Source organism: Electrona antarctica (assembly GCF_951216825.1).
Source record: "Electrona antarctica genome assembly, chromosome: 17".
In the NCBI taxonomy this organism is placed as follows: domain Eukaryota; kingdom Metazoa; phylum Chordata; class Actinopteri; order Myctophiformes; family Myctophidae; genus Electrona; species Electrona antarctica.
Window position 1 is genome coordinate 28,437,996 of NC_136798.1, and position 15,440 is coordinate 28,453,435.

The 15,440-nt window shown below is 43.1% G+C and overlaps 1 protein-coding gene across 1 annotated transcript in view; it reads right to left on the bottom strand.

Annotated features, from left to right (window-relative positions):
- The window catches only part of mdn1 (midasin AAA ATPase 1), an 88,937-nt gene that overhangs the window by 57,937 nt on the left and 15,560 nt on the right, over positions 1-15,440 (bottom strand). The window contains exons 12-28 of the mRNA XM_079526881.1: positions 14,643-14,738; positions 14,005-14,117; positions 12,158-12,306; positions 11,694-11,754; positions 10,711-10,922; positions 9,746-9,849; positions 9,193-9,337; positions 8,903-8,999; positions 8,492-8,605; positions 7,637-7,784; positions 6,833-6,940; positions 6,128-6,279; positions 4,697-4,875; positions 3,636-3,844; positions 3,005-3,151; positions 2,533-2,674; positions 1,738-1,872 (exon numbers count right to left, since the gene is read on the bottom strand). Of these exons, the coding sequence (XP_079383007.1) occupies positions 1,738-1,872; positions 2,533-2,674; positions 3,005-3,151; positions 3,636-3,844; positions 4,697-4,875; positions 6,128-6,279; positions 6,833-6,940; positions 7,637-7,784; positions 8,492-8,605; positions 8,903-8,999; positions 9,193-9,337; positions 9,746-9,849; positions 10,711-10,922; positions 11,694-11,754; positions 12,158-12,306; positions 14,005-14,117; positions 14,643-14,738 (2,311 nt within the window). The remainder of the gene's footprint in view (positions 1-1,737; positions 1,873-2,532; positions 2,675-3,004; positions 3,152-3,635; positions 3,845-4,696; positions 4,876-6,127; positions 6,280-6,832; positions 6,941-7,636; positions 7,785-8,491; positions 8,606-8,902; positions 9,000-9,192; positions 9,338-9,745; positions 9,850-10,710; positions 10,923-11,693; positions 11,755-12,157; positions 12,307-14,004; positions 14,118-14,642; positions 14,739-15,440) is intronic.

Consider the following 15,440-nt stretch of genomic DNA (forward strand, 5'->3'; position numbering starts at 1 on the left):
CTTTGTAGATTTTGATTATTATTACAAAACACACTAACCACTTCAGCCCTATATATATTTCGGCCATTTGGAAATAGCAGATCTAAAATCAGCTATTTTCAAAAGTTTTTTAATACATTTTGAACTTGTAAAATGGGACAGTCTGCATAATGAGTATTTCTACCTTTGGTACTTTAATTACATTTTGATATCAATACTTTTGTACTTTTAGTCAAGTACATTTTGAATATCAGACATTTATTTGTATAATGCCTTATAAGCACATTATAATGCGTTATAATGCATTATAAAGACGACCTTAATATAAAGTGTTACCGGTTTTCCACCACTGCACTCAACGGCCTGCTTGACCCTTTATGTCACCAACTTTTACAATTCAGGCTTTTAGCCAACGCTCTTCTCCAGAGCGGCTTGAGCTTTGAGTTATACTCTGCACGCTGGTGTCTAGAACCAGAAATAGCAGATCTACAAGCTCACAAAGCATTGCACTGCAAAGCATTCTGGGATTTCACTGTATGACTCAGGAATTACAAGTGGGAAAAAGCTTGTGGATTTGCCATCTTATTTTCACCATTTCTAAACATAAAACTTTTTTTTCCTTCCTGGAATTATTCAGAAAAATGTTTTTTTAATCTTCTGAAAAGAAATTGTTTGCTTTAAAAATATAGGAAGCATGGAAAAACATATTTACTAGTTACCCATGCCATGAACATGGTTGCGTGACCCCTAAACGAGTCCTGACCCATGTTTCAATCAGTATGCTGCTACGGCATGTGATGAGTTGGCCTGCAAATGAAGCGTGTAAGCTGGGGTCAGCGTGTGGTCATAGAGCTAAGTGAACACAGCTCTGCTCTGGTCAAAGGTTCACCAAATTATCAATCCTACTATTAATGCACCACCTCTCTGCGTACGTGCGTGCATGCGTGTGTTCGTACGTGTGTGTACGGTTGTAATGCATGTAACTCGAGAACCGTTTGACCCACCGACTTCACATTCGACACGCGCGCTCCACACCCCCACAGGGAGTGCAGTGCCAGGTATCGAGTCGGTCGGACCCACGGTTCTCCAGAACCACCACAAAAGGCTCTGGTCAGGCTCTGCCAGTGGGCCTAATGAGGCCAACTCCTTTCACCTGGGCCAGGCTCTGCCAGTGGGCCTAATGAGGCCAACTCCTTTCACCTGTGCAATTTCCAGCCTCTGCCTCAGCCAATTGAGGCTCAACCAATCAGGCTCTGCCGAATTGATTGCCAAGTACACTTTTCAGTTTGCAGTCTTCACACACAGGCACATACACAGATCTCCATGTGGGACACCGGCTGACAGTTAAAACGGGTGCTAACAACGTACAGTATATCATTAGGTTCCCAAGTTGCATCGTTCCCAAGTAGGCCGTGGCCGACTGCGACGGCACGTACAGGTCTAGTTTCAATAAAGTTAACGATTTTGGGGCTGACTGAAACGTATTTTTCTAGACTTTTTGATAAATAGAGGGTATGAGCATGTATAAAGTGAGTGGCAAATCGAGTGGCAATGTCAGTGGCAAAGTGTGTTTAACTTTAACGTTGTTTAACGTCGTATAATGCAACTTTTCTGTTTGGACGTACAGTATGGGCTGTCAAGGCCAGAAAGTAGATTTCACTCAGTAGGCGTTCCCGCATAACTCCCGGGTGATGATGTCGCGCACATAGCCTATATAGAAAAAGTAATGGATAGAATACTCGGCACAGTTGTACTCACTAAACTGGCCGGTAACCTGCGCCTGGGAGAAGAGGTTTTCGGGGTTGACCGTCCTCTTGAAGTGTTTCTCCAGGATGGACTGAATGGTGTTCACCTCCTCTGGTTTCCTCACACGCCCAGCCAGCAGCATGTAGCCTGATAGAAGCAACACAACAACAACTCTTTTTGTCCAAAACTGTGATGTTTCAGGAAATGGAAAAAAAGACCTGTGTTCCAGTGTAGTTATTATTTAGTCACAAGCTCTTGTGTGGAGGTACTGTATGAGATTTCCGCCCGACTTTATTTTGGGCATGTCATAATAGGCGGACATTGGGTGAAAATAGTCAATCTACAAGCTCAGTCAATTAAGTATATAAAGCCGGATATAAACCAAAGACCCAAGTATTTGGTTATAGGTTATGGCTTTTCTTTTTTTTTTCTTTTTTGACCAAATATCCAATTTTAAATCCCTTGCCAGTTCTACGTTGAGTATACAGTAGAATTGATAAGATTACATAAAAACATGAAAAATATATGTACAGTATACACGTAACAATCAGTTTATTGTTTTAACAATAAACATCATAATTTTAGATTAAAGATGCATAGATAGATGGATATCAAATTAGCTAAAAGGTAAAAAGGTGTAAAGCCCAAAACCTACTCCATACAAGTACACAAAAGCAAGTGGCAACACCAGGCGTTGCCAGCTGGGCCTGGTAAACATACTCAACCTGCGCTCTTGTCCGCTGGTGGAGGTAATAAACCACAACCAGGGTTCAGGAACAAAACAGAAGGACCAACAGGCACACTCACCATCGTCAACTAGATGCTGTAGCCAGTCCCGAGAGGAGTCCGTCTGCTCTTCTAGCCTATAGCGGTCAGCCCAGCGGAACAGATCTCGGAGGGTGATGAAGCCATGCTTGCCAGCGAACACTGACGATCCCCTGCGCAAGGACTAGAAGAAAGAACAAGTATTACACGGATGGATCTGGATGATGCAATAACTATTAAAATCATATACCTTGGCTTCCCTGCTATTTATGAATAACCTTGAATATATATGAATATATATTTTTTCCTTTCTGTTTTTTCTATGTGATAATTTCGACATTTTATTACACAAATCATCTCTTATGTGGGTCCCTGGCACAAAATCTTTCAGATGGGGGTTTGCGGCCAAATACAGTACATCCGTATACTACAATATCATTAGTGACATTATTTTTGAGAACCATTGCAATAAGCAACCACAGTGGTTCATGGCCACCACTCTCCAGTCACCCACCTGGAGGTCCAACATGACCTTGACCAGCTTGGTGCAGTAAGAAGGGGGCAGACTGCATCTCTGGTGCAGGATGGTCTCCAGTTCTGCACTGGGCAGCTCGTCAAAGTGCAGCTCCACAAAGCGATTCCTGAAAGCCCTGGAGAGCACCTGGAACAGCGATGGAAGGACAGTCAATCAGGTCGGAGCGAGTGAGATGGTCAATTTATGCCTTGCATGACTATGTGTATGAGTTGTGCACATTCGTACTTTCTGTGACTTTCCATGTTGCCAAAAGCATTGCCAAAAAATGTAAACAAGTTCATATATATTATTTATATAAGTTAATATAAGTGGAGGTAGTGAAAATTTAAAAAAAATCCAGAAGTACGCCACTGTGAAGGTATTCTGTCACTTTTGTCATTGCCATGCATCGATCAACACCTGTCGTGCAAACGAAAGTATTGATCTTCAGAGAGTGTGAGCGAGAGAGAAAAGAGGCAAAGAAAGCAAAAGTGAAGAACATTAAAGAGAGATGGATGGGAAGCGTAAAGAATAACGATGAGAGGATATCACGTCGACCAAAACAAGATGGCCACCAGAGTATGACCAGAGTATCTTACAACCTCTCCTCGTGCCGAGCGACCTTCCGTACCTTTCTGCCTCCGTAGAGGCCCGGGGGATTCTGGGTGGCGAACAGCATGAACCTGGGATGAGCCTTGATCACTTCCTGCGTCTCGGCCACAAACAGCTCTCTGTTGTCGTCCAGAAGTCTGTTGAGAGCCTCTAGCACGTCGGTGGGAGCCAGGTTCAACTCGTCCAGGACGATCCAGTAGCCTTTCCTCATGGCATCAATCAATACACCTGTGGGTGGGTTTTGATTGATTGATTGATTGAAAAATGTTTGCAGAATTACAGTACATTTCAAGCACAAACTCAATACAAAGGCTGTTAACTGTGAGTGGACGACCCAATTAAGCATTACACTTGTTTCCAATAGGGTCCACAATGTTCAATTCATCAAAAACATTTAGAGACGTACAAATAGACACTTCTATATAGACAAAGGACAGAACAGGAATTCATCATAGGGTGGGGTGGGTGTATTAGATTGAGGCATCTCCTAAATATTAGAGCCATCAGGATTGCAAATTTAAGTTGACGATTAATTGTCACAAATAATTGCGATTAACAATTATTTTTATTTTATTTTTTATTTGTTTGGTATTGAGCATTGGAACATATGAATGAATAATTTTAAGTTCCGTTTGGTATTTTTCTACATAATCACAAAATGCAAAGGGCAGATATGACAGATAACTTAAGTAATTACTGACACATTTAATAATTGTATACTTAAAAAAAGGAAATAGCTGACAAAGTGACGTGACGGAAAATGTTTGAAACATTTTTCAACATGGAAACAATTATGACGGCTATGCAAAATAATTGCTTTTATCTCAAATATTTGTGATTAGGCGATTACGTAATAATTGTGACAGGCCTACTAAATATTGATTCACATCATAAGGTCAGCGGTTCACCCCCCAGTGAGTCTGTGTGACGAAGTGTCTCTGAGCAAGACACTTTTATCCCATTTAGACCTGGAAAGCCTATGTTGTTCAATCTGGGAAAGCATCTGTATCATTTTAGTTTTTTCTATAGATACATAGTTACATACATTTCTTTAAAATACAAAATATATATCACTCATACCCTCTTGGAAGATCAGCTTGCCCTTGTCATCTGACGAGTAGCAGCCGATGTACTCCTGGATGTCGGTGTGCTCGTGGTTGTTGATCCTCACACACTGGTTCCCTGTAGCAGCAGCCAGCCACCGGATCAGGCTGGTCTTCCCCACCGACGTCTCTCCCTGCAGCAGCACCGGATGGCTCCTGAGAACACACCACAGACCAGCAATTGTGAAAATACATTTTGAATAGTTCAAATAGCTCACAAGCTCACAACGTGTCGATGTAGATCGGCTAGTTGAACAGTTTTAAGGGACTGACGAAAATAGGGCCCTTAAATATCATGCAACTGCCTATTTGCAGTGCACAAGCATACAGTTATTGTAATTTTGCAGTGTTTCATTCTGAAAGCAATGTTTCATTGCACAATAATCAAACTGTTGATCAATGATCATCATCAAATATTTTGCTCATATCGTGTGTATATTAGTCTAGTAGCCAGCCCATAGAGCCCCATTATGAACCCGGACATGTTGAGTACACCAATGTTTTATGTTATAAATGTTTAGTATGGGTCCCCAGCATGTAGAAACTGCCGGATGCTAACTTGCATATGTTATGAGTCTGTGTGCGTGCACGTGTGTGTGCCTGCATGTGTGCGTGTACTTGTGCGCGTGTACACTGCACGTGTAATGAGTGGACAGATAATTATTGAGTTGATTTGGTACGAACCAGTGACCCGTGTAACAAGGGCACTGTCTACAACTTTTCCATGACAACCACTGCCGTACATAATGCACAAATAATATGACAGCACATTGCTCAAGGGGCAGAGTGTGCAGAGACTGCAGACTGTTATTTTTTCTAAATTGTAATGGCTAATGTGTAGCAAGACTTTATCAACCCTATACAGAATAACTATACTACCTTATTTGGACTGTACTCATCTACCAAATATGCACTCCAGTTATGCATGATTTTTTACCCTTCAAAGTTTCCATAAAAAAACAGTTTTGTACAAATGATGTCATTACAATAGCAACACAATGTAAATAGAAATAATATGACATTATGTTGACGCTCTCTTGGTTATGCAATATGTATTTATGGAGTACACAGCATTACTATCGTGTACTTTCAATACAAGGCAATTCATTTGAATGCATGTGTAAGGACAATGCAATGCAAAGATTGTTGATGATCGCTCTTCACCAGCAACCAAACACCACAAGGCTTTATCCCCCTCACTACAATACAATCCAATAAGGTCACATTTTCCTAATCAACATTTGGATGCGCTCTCCCTCAATAGACCCCAAAATAGCCCAGCGAAAATAGCTGTCTAGGCATTTACTGTAGATATGCCTAGACAGCCATAGATCTATGGGATTGATTTGGGGGAAGTCAGGGGGTGGGGGGGGGGGGGTTGGGTCATGCAAAAATCTTTTTTCCATACCCGGCAGACACGACTCTGGCGAGGTCTCGAAGGTTGAGTTTGACAGCGGGGGTGAGGATGTAGCTGGGGTCCAGCGCTGGCTCCATCTCCCCCTGGGACACCCAGTAGCCCTCCATCTGCACACAGAGCCGACCCGGTGGGGCTGGGATGGGCTGGGAGGGGCAAAATGGAACATTAACCACCTTCAATTTAGGCATTTAGCAGACGCTCATAATCCAGAGTGACTTGCAAGAACAAAACCTGGTAATACATCAAACACATAGAAATAGTCATCAAGGATCATAAGCAAGCTAAGAACACAACCAGTGTCAGTATTTTGGGCATTGGCTTTACAGGTGAAATATTTGAAATATTATTATTCATTTTAAATATAGCAAATCTACAAGCTCAATACGTTAGGAGCTATTTTTGCTGTTTTTTGCTAAATTTAATAAATACATTAAAAATGCTAACCAAAACACTACTTTAAAAACACTATACTAGCACGTTATATGAAATGAATCCGCATTTGAAATTAATTCATAGAGAAATCTTCATGAATAACGCCCCCCACCCCCAATAAACTGTGTGTGTGTGTGTGTGTGTGTGTTTTTCCCTCTTGCATATCTCTAGAACTGTCCGACTGAACGGGAAGTCAGTCCAATCAGCGGTTGTCAGAACTGTGAATCCACATGTGAATCATGTCACCATCATGATGGGACACACCTGTTTGAGACACTTGACGTTTCCTCCCAGGATATGCTGGCTGATCAACTTCTGGACCAGAGGGTGGGAGCTTCTGTCCAGCTGGGTCAGAAAACTCAGACAGAAACCCTGAAAAACACCAGGGAGAATATGAACCACCGTTCTTAACGAAGATACTGTTTTCAGGTTCAAGATAACAGTGGGGGGAGGGGGGGAGGCTACGATGTTTCTCGTAGGCACGTGGAAGGCAGCATGGCTGTTGAAACTTTAGTTTATTTTATCTGTCTTGGGATTGGTGTGCGTTGGTCTTTGCTAAATGATGGTAAACAAGCCCCCAGAATGCATCATAAAATGAGTCCTTAATAACCACTCAGGATTAAGCATAGGTCTAGACTACCGGTAGTAGCAGAGTTACTGTGGTTAATTGGTCTTCCGTCAATGAGGCATTAGTTAGTCTCTGTTGACTCACACAATTTACAAATTCTTCCATCACCACATCATCATTCATTGATATAAAAAAATCACACCCGTGTGAACTGAGTGGTGTAAGGTCTTATATAGACTGATCAGCTGTGGTCTGACGTAATGTCTGACGTAATAAAATCACACCCGTGTGAACTGGGTGACCATAGCAACCGTGCTCATTTTTTGGGCACAGACAGACAGACAGACAGACACGTAAACTAACAAAGCCAGTTGTAGGAGTAGTTTACACCACTCAAAAATATATATTACAAAAACAATTTGCTTCTCAATTATTCAATTAACAGAAAAAAACAATAATTGCTAAGAAGACAATGGAGAGTTGCAGGACTGGTATCTCACCTCATAGAGCGAGCGCTGCACGTTGATACAAGGGTTGGCCGCTACATACTTGAGGGCCCTGCAGAGCGTGCGGAGACTGTAGTGTGGTCTGTGGCCCGTACCGTCCACCAGGTGGCTGCTGGCCTGCTTACGTACCTCCAAGTAAAAACTGCACACAAGGGCATCATTATGGCTACTTGTACAGTACACAATGGAGACAACATGTACTAAACTAAAAGATGGAATGCCGTGATCCCCTCCCCCCTAAAACATGATCATCAGGTACTATGATTGAACGTTTTAATTTGTTTTGTTTTTTAATCCATCCATCCATCTTCAATCGCTTATCCGTAGTCGAGTCGTGGGGGCAACAGCTCCGCCAGAGAGCTTCAGACCTCCCTCTCCAGAGCAACATTAGTAACTTCCTCCTGGAGGATCCCGAGGCTTTCCAAGGCCAGTGAGTCGATGTCATTCTTCCATCTGATCTGGTCTGCCCCGGGGTCTCCTCCCAGTGGGACGTGCATCGAGGAACTCCCTAGGGAGACACTCGAGAGACATCCTAACCAGATGCCTGAACCACCTAAGCTGGCTCCTTTCCAGGCCGAGTCTCTCTTGTGTGACTGAACTTCTCACCCTATCTCTAAGGAAGATGCCAGCCACCCGTCAGAGAAAACTTATTCTTTCAGTCATGACTTCATGACCATAGGTGAGAGTAGGAACGAAGATTGCTCGGTAAACACAGAGCTTTCTGGATCAGCTCTCTTTTCGTCACAACAGTGACATCAGTCTTAACCGGCCACGTAGGTCGGACTAACGAGACTTATGGGAAGTCCCCGGCAATTCATGCACACTGTAACATTACATAGTCGACCTAACCTTATGATTCCATTGATGACACTCCGGTGTGGGTTCAAGCCCTTGAGGTAGTCTGAGACTAGAATACGCAGGTCCCCGTCATTCTCCAGCTCCTCCACGTACAGCTCCGTAAACCTGGGAGGGACACAGCAGGTTCACTTCAGACATACTGTGCAACATGGTGGCGCAGCGGAAAGATGCGTTTACCACACTGTATCTGCTATTTTAGAATAGCCAACATAAAAAATACAGATAAAGGGTTAAAATGATTGTGATGCTGTATTAGTTATGCCAGGTTGAAATATATCCATCCAGTGTGTAAGCTCGATACAGTCAGACAGGACTGTCTTGAGACAAACAAACACGCCACGCTTTCTTTCACCATCTCTGCTTTCTCACCACACTTTCACCAGCTCTGCGTCTCGTTCTCACCTATTCCTGATGCCAGGAGGGAGGTTCCTCTTGCCCACGTCAGTAGCTGGGTTCATGCAGGCGAACAGACGGAAGTCCGGGTGCCGAACCAGGGGCTCTACATGACGACAAGTTACCGTCGACATTGAGACAATCAGGCAAATCACAAATGACTGCAATTAAAACCATGAATAACTATGATCCTGGTTAAAAAGTGTACACAGACATGGGGTGAATTTATTTTCGCAATAACTAAAGCCGGAGTTATACAAATACGTTTCCAAGTTTTTGCTTTAATCTATAATGCATACCGGTGTCTCCGCGGTCCAGCAGAACCAGGGAGCCGGTGGTTCCCTCCAGGAGTCCACTGAGACACTCCAGTGTCTCTGCTGCTGCCAGGTTGATCTCATCCAGTAGGATCCACTGGCCCTTCTTTACTGCCTGGGCTAGAGTTCCCTGAACACACACACAACCAATGTGGTTAGATTATATTAGAGTTCCCTGAACACACACACAACCAATGTGGTTAGATTATATTAGAGTTCCCTGAACACACACACAACCAATGTGGTTAGATTATATTAGAGCTGGAAAACTATAGACCATCTTCTATCAACTACTTTTCCAATAGAGATAAAACGATGAATCAATGTGAAAGAATTGTAATAGATTTTTTTATAATCATCTAAATCGATTGATGACTATTTTATACTTTGTCGTACAACAATGTCGATTTGGGAACGAGAGAACAAAACAACACACACACGCACACACACACACACACACAGTATATAGCACTATAACCTGGTTATAGCTGGGATTTATGTGCACATGAAAGGAATGCGAGTGCGCAGACATTGTTACCTCCACGAAGGCGAACACCATGGCCGTCTCACAAGCCCTGATCTGCTGCTGGGTCTGGCTCAGTCTCACTGCCAACGCCTCCCACTGGTCCTGGAGCAAAGCAGCTGTGTGCACGTGTGCACGCACGCACGCACGCACGCACGCACGCACGCACGCACGCACGCACGCACGCACGCACGCGCACACACACACACACACACACACACACACACACACACACACACACACACACACACACACACACACACACACACACACACACACACACACACACACACACACACACACACACACACACACACACACACACACACACACACACACACACACACACACACACACACACACACACACACACACACACACACACACACACACACACACACACACACACACACACACACACACACACACACACACACACACACACACACACACACACACACACACACACACACACACACACACAAAAACAACATGGAGCAGTGAGGAAAGATTAGAGATGGGGATCCTCAGGATTTGATCAATTACAATTCTGCTAATTGATTCTGGGCTTAAGTTTATTTTCAAGCCGTGCTGTTTCAGATGGAGGTAAAACATCCCCATTCTAGACGGCAGGCTGAGGCTGCCTAGAGCAGGGGTTCCCAACGTTGGGGTCGGGACCCCACATGGGGTCAGAGACACTGACTGTGGGGTCGCGACATTATTTTGGGTTATCAAAAATTGTTTACACACCTGAATAGAATTCAACAGAATGAGTGAAATACAATGTAAAAATGATTACAAATACATTTGAACAATGTTTAAAAAAAACCTACATAGCCCTAGGCTGAATAGATTATATGTGTGGACAAATGCGCACCTAACGTGCATGTTTATGTGCGTAAAATGGGATTCGTACCTGTCCTCCACGGGACAATGGGGAAAAAAAGGTTTTCTATATAGTTTTCTCTACGGTTTCTTACCGTTGGATTTCTCCTGCAGCTCCTTGGCGAGGGCAGACTTGCACACGTGATCCATGAGTTTGAGCAGGTCCTGCCAGCGCTTCCCTCTGAAGCAGGTCTGCACATGGCCCAGAAACGTCAGGTTCTGCTTCCTCGAGTACGTATGGGAGAACAGGTCCTCGAAGGCTTCACGCAGTGGCAGTAGGATCAGCTTGTGGTCTACTGGTTTGTACCTGCAGAATATAGTTAGAGTAACCAAGAGTTTATTGTGGTCTACTGGTTTGTACCTGCAGAATATAGTTAGAGTAACCAAGAGTTTATTGTGGTCTACTGGTTTGTACCTGCAGAATATAGTTAGAGTAACCAAGAGTTTATTGTGGTCTACTGGTTTGTACCTGCAGAATATAGTTAGAGCAGTGGTTTTCAACCCTTTTCATATTAAGGCCCATTATTGTCTCCACCAGGCCGAAGGCATGGGGAGAGAGAATGTTTTGCACTCGTCCGTGTGTGTGTGTGTGTGTGTGTGTGTGTCCGTCCGTCCATCCGTCTGTGTACAGCTAATCTCCGGCACCGTTAACCCGGTCGGTGCCACATTTTGCATACACACTCCCTGGATGCCAAAGATGAACCTCTGCCCCAAATTTTCCAGAACGGCCTGTTATAGCGCCACCAGGAGGCCGACTTTTGAAAAACTTTACTCCTATTACAAAAGAAAATAAAAAATCATTACACACTATCTCTATAGTCATGTGTTCAAGACGGATCTGTCCGATATTTCATATTCCATCCTAATTGGCTAACATTGGCTTTCAAAGTTTGCAGGATTGGCCCGTTTTGAACAAAAAGCCTCAAATCATGAACGCAGTGTGCAATTTACGTGAAATCTTTCACAGACTTTCCTACTAGGCTGAGGAATATATCCCACCCTTTTCACATTGGCCTGTTATATGACACAGATGCAAGTGAGCAGAGCCAGTCCCCATGATGCGTTCAGTGTGGCTCACCCTCCTAGCAGGTCGGCGGTGTCACTCTGCTGGTTCATGTTGACCACCCGCAGCCTGTGTCCTGGAACGCACATAGTGGTGGCTGTTAGAACACCGACTCTGAACCTTTTTCATTTCTAGGACCCCCAAATTGATGTGCATTAAAAATAATAATAAAACTGTATATGTATAGCACCTTTCATGACAGGAAATGCAGCTCAAAGTGCTTTGCTTTACAAAGCAAATAAGAAAAAACTAAAAGCAAAGGCATACAATTAAAATAATAGCAGTGAATAAGGCAATACTTGCTGTGCTTTAAAAATGTCTGTTAGGCCTTTTCTATCTTAATAAATAACAAAAACAAAAGGAAAAACATGTACAGTTGCAAGTCAGGTCCTTTTTTTTTTTTACTACGAATAGAGGGTTTAAAACAAACCCATTCAGTGCAATGTGAACTTGGCGTATGGGGACGGTGTGTAGGTTACCTGTGATGCCAGCCAGATGCTGCACCGTGGACGTCTTCCCCGTGCCCGTCTCTCCCACCAGCAGAACGGCCTCTCCCTTGGTCACACACACCGCCAGCTGCTCCAGCAGCACGGCCGCCGGACGCGTCGCTGCAAACGTCTGGGTCTCCCTGGTCACAGGAAGAGCACGCATTCAGCCACAGCGGATTGGGTTGTAGGGAACCTTCCCCATCTTCATTTCAAGAATCTCGACTTTGATAAGCATTAGACTAGGGAGGGACCCCCATTTGATACAGTCTTTTTAATCTGGGGGACGCCTAATCTACACTGTAAAATCCTCTGTTTATTTGAGAGTATATCTGAGAGTGTACAAATGGAACCAAGTGGACCCGATTTGTACACCCTCAGTCAGAGTTATAGAGCCTTTAAGGGTCCATTTGGACCACTGGTGGTCCCCGAACCCGATGTTGAGAACCAGTGAAATGGATTACCGTAACCACATGAACCCTAGCATTCCAATTCCGGGCATGTCACAAGCAAACGTTCTAGTTTGCAGACCTTTTAGATCTGCAAAACTAGCAGATCTAAAAGGTCAACAGCAGAGCAGCTATTTTAAGTGAAGGGATTTGGTGTAGAGGGGGGAAAGGATGGGACCAAGTACAGGCTTCAGGAGGATCAACAAGTTAATTCTAAAATGACACATATTTACATGAAAGAAAAACATGTTATGGGTTAGGTTTTGTCATCTCATGCCCACACAATTGCTTATAAATTACTTATATTTCTGATGATCTGAAGTTTATGACTATTTAAGGTCTTTTTAATTATTTAATTTCTTTGGTCCGATGGTAAAAATTGACTAAACAAAAATCCAGCATGCATAAATACAGCAAATCCCTACATGCTCTTAACGACAGGAAGGATTGCATTTATTGACTGGAGGGAGCATGGCTAGAAGCGACCCGTATTTTTTGGATCGGCGCTAAAAGCTAAGAGGGTTTGTTTGCCATAATGCGATTTCAGATCCATGCCATGTGTATTCATGTGACCAGCAGCAGGGGGTCTATCAGCAGATCTAATGTGGGCACAGCCTAATAAGCAAGAGGTGAAAAGGGGGATGACTGTAGGGAGAGTCTGCCCCACTTACCAGTGGTGGAAAGTACATTTACTTAACCCATTTAGGGCTGACGTCGAGAAAAAAAAAAAACGTTCGCTCTGAAAGAATATATACCTATTCAAAGATTTGTGCCGCATTTTTACGATTTTTCTAAAATAGCAGACCTACAAGTTCATAGTGCGCCACTCGGTGGTGTGCTATGAGCTTGTAGATCTGCTATTTTTCAATAGCTAAAGTATAACAGAATGCTTGAAACACCAAAAGGGGTTCCCGCCCAAAAAGGGTTAAGTACTGTACTGTTAAGCACAATAACAAAGAGTTATTTGTACTTTACCGAGTATTTCCAATATCCAGTACTTTTTCTTCGACTCCACTACATCTCAGAGGCAAATATTGTACTTTTTCTCCACTACTTTTGTTATTACCGTAGTTACTTTGTAGATTTTGATTATTATTACAACATACAGTAACCACTTCAGCGCTATGTACATTTCGGCCATTTGAAAATAGACGATCTACAAGCTCACAATGTGTTGCGGTGTGACGCATTGTGAGCTTGTAGATCTGCCATTTCCAGAAGATTTTTAGGCATTTTAAAACTTGAAATGAGACATTCTGCATAATGACTACATTTACTTTTGGTACGTTAAGTACATTTTGATGCCAATACTTTTGTACTTTTACTCAAGCATATTTAGAATTCTGGACTTTTACTTGTAGTAAAACTACTTTTTCCACCACTGACACTTACACAAAGAGCGACACGGCTTCGCTCTGCTTCCGCTCCAGAGTCGCTCTGCCCACCGAGACCTCCAGCTCAGTCAGAGAGATGCCAGGCTGGTACATCTGGCAGAAGTGCTGGGCCTACAGGCAAAACAGCAGTACAGACAGCAGTCGGGATCATTTTGTGTTCCGATGGATTAATCCATCGCATAATCAATGGCGGGGAAAATGTGTTCTAGATGGCCTCCAAAACAAGGCAATTAATGCTGTGTGCAGAAAGGCAAGCCTAAAAAAGAAATGATGTTCAATGTACAGCTTTTACACACACAGACATACAGTACTACATGTAAATAGATGTTTATAGCCTATGTGACGGCCCGTAGATTGAGACAGCATTGTTCATTTCTGTCCACATGATAATGTGAAGAACAAATACGATAAAAAAAAAAAGATTGTGGTCTCTGGCTCAAATGCCAAATAAATAATGGAACTTGATATGAATATGGTTGAAAACCACTGGCTACATATGGAAATGGTAAACAACACAAGTTGAAAACTACACTTTTGGGAGATACTGGTTGCAAGCATAAACTTGGCTAATCGCAACGAGCAAGGTTTCGTCCGGTCGTGAATCTTCGACATGTGAACCAAGTTTTACTGCTGTACCTTCTCTTTGGAGATGTTGAGCTTGCTTCCGATGACCTCGGCCATTCGAAGGCGACTTTCTGGACGAGACAACATTGCTGTGAAGCAGTCAAGAGCCTAGCAAAGTCAAATAGTAAAGGTCAGAATGGTTCATTAATGCATCATCATGATTGTTATCAGCCCAGGATAAAGACCTGAGATGAACACCACTTCAGCCCATTTGCCATCGGTCACCTCCATGTGCTGAACCCTTTGTTTGTAGCTAGCATTTCAATCCTGTGTTCTAAGTCTGTAGGCTGTGTGCCATGCCTTATGCTGCTAAGTGCTTAATAAGGTAACTTTAATACAGAGTGTGTTAAAGTAAAGACTAAGGGAAGCTTGGTAGGGGTGTGCTGCCATTTAATCCATTTTTGACTTTGCTTATGTTTTGTTAGGGAGCTTAGATTGTCATTTTTGTTTGCTTGACGGCCGCGCTACACCGGACGATTTTGTGCGCGTTTACTCGCAGCCTGGTGTAGCCCGGCCGTAACTCTTTTCCTTTTCAGGTAGGGTGGAGTTTTGTTTGTTGTTTTGACCTTTGCCTCCCCGACGATATATGCTTTCGATTGTTAATAAATGTTCACTTTTTTGGTTACTCTGGTTTGTGGTACTTTAGTTATATACGTGTTACTGCTTAGCCTTTAGACTCCATATAAGGTCGTAACAATGATACTAATCTGTCATTATAGCATGGCGTCGTCAACTGGCGCACTGCTCGATATATTGGATAAAATTCAGATTTTCTGCCTCAGATATTCTTGAGTCTTGACACAAGAAATG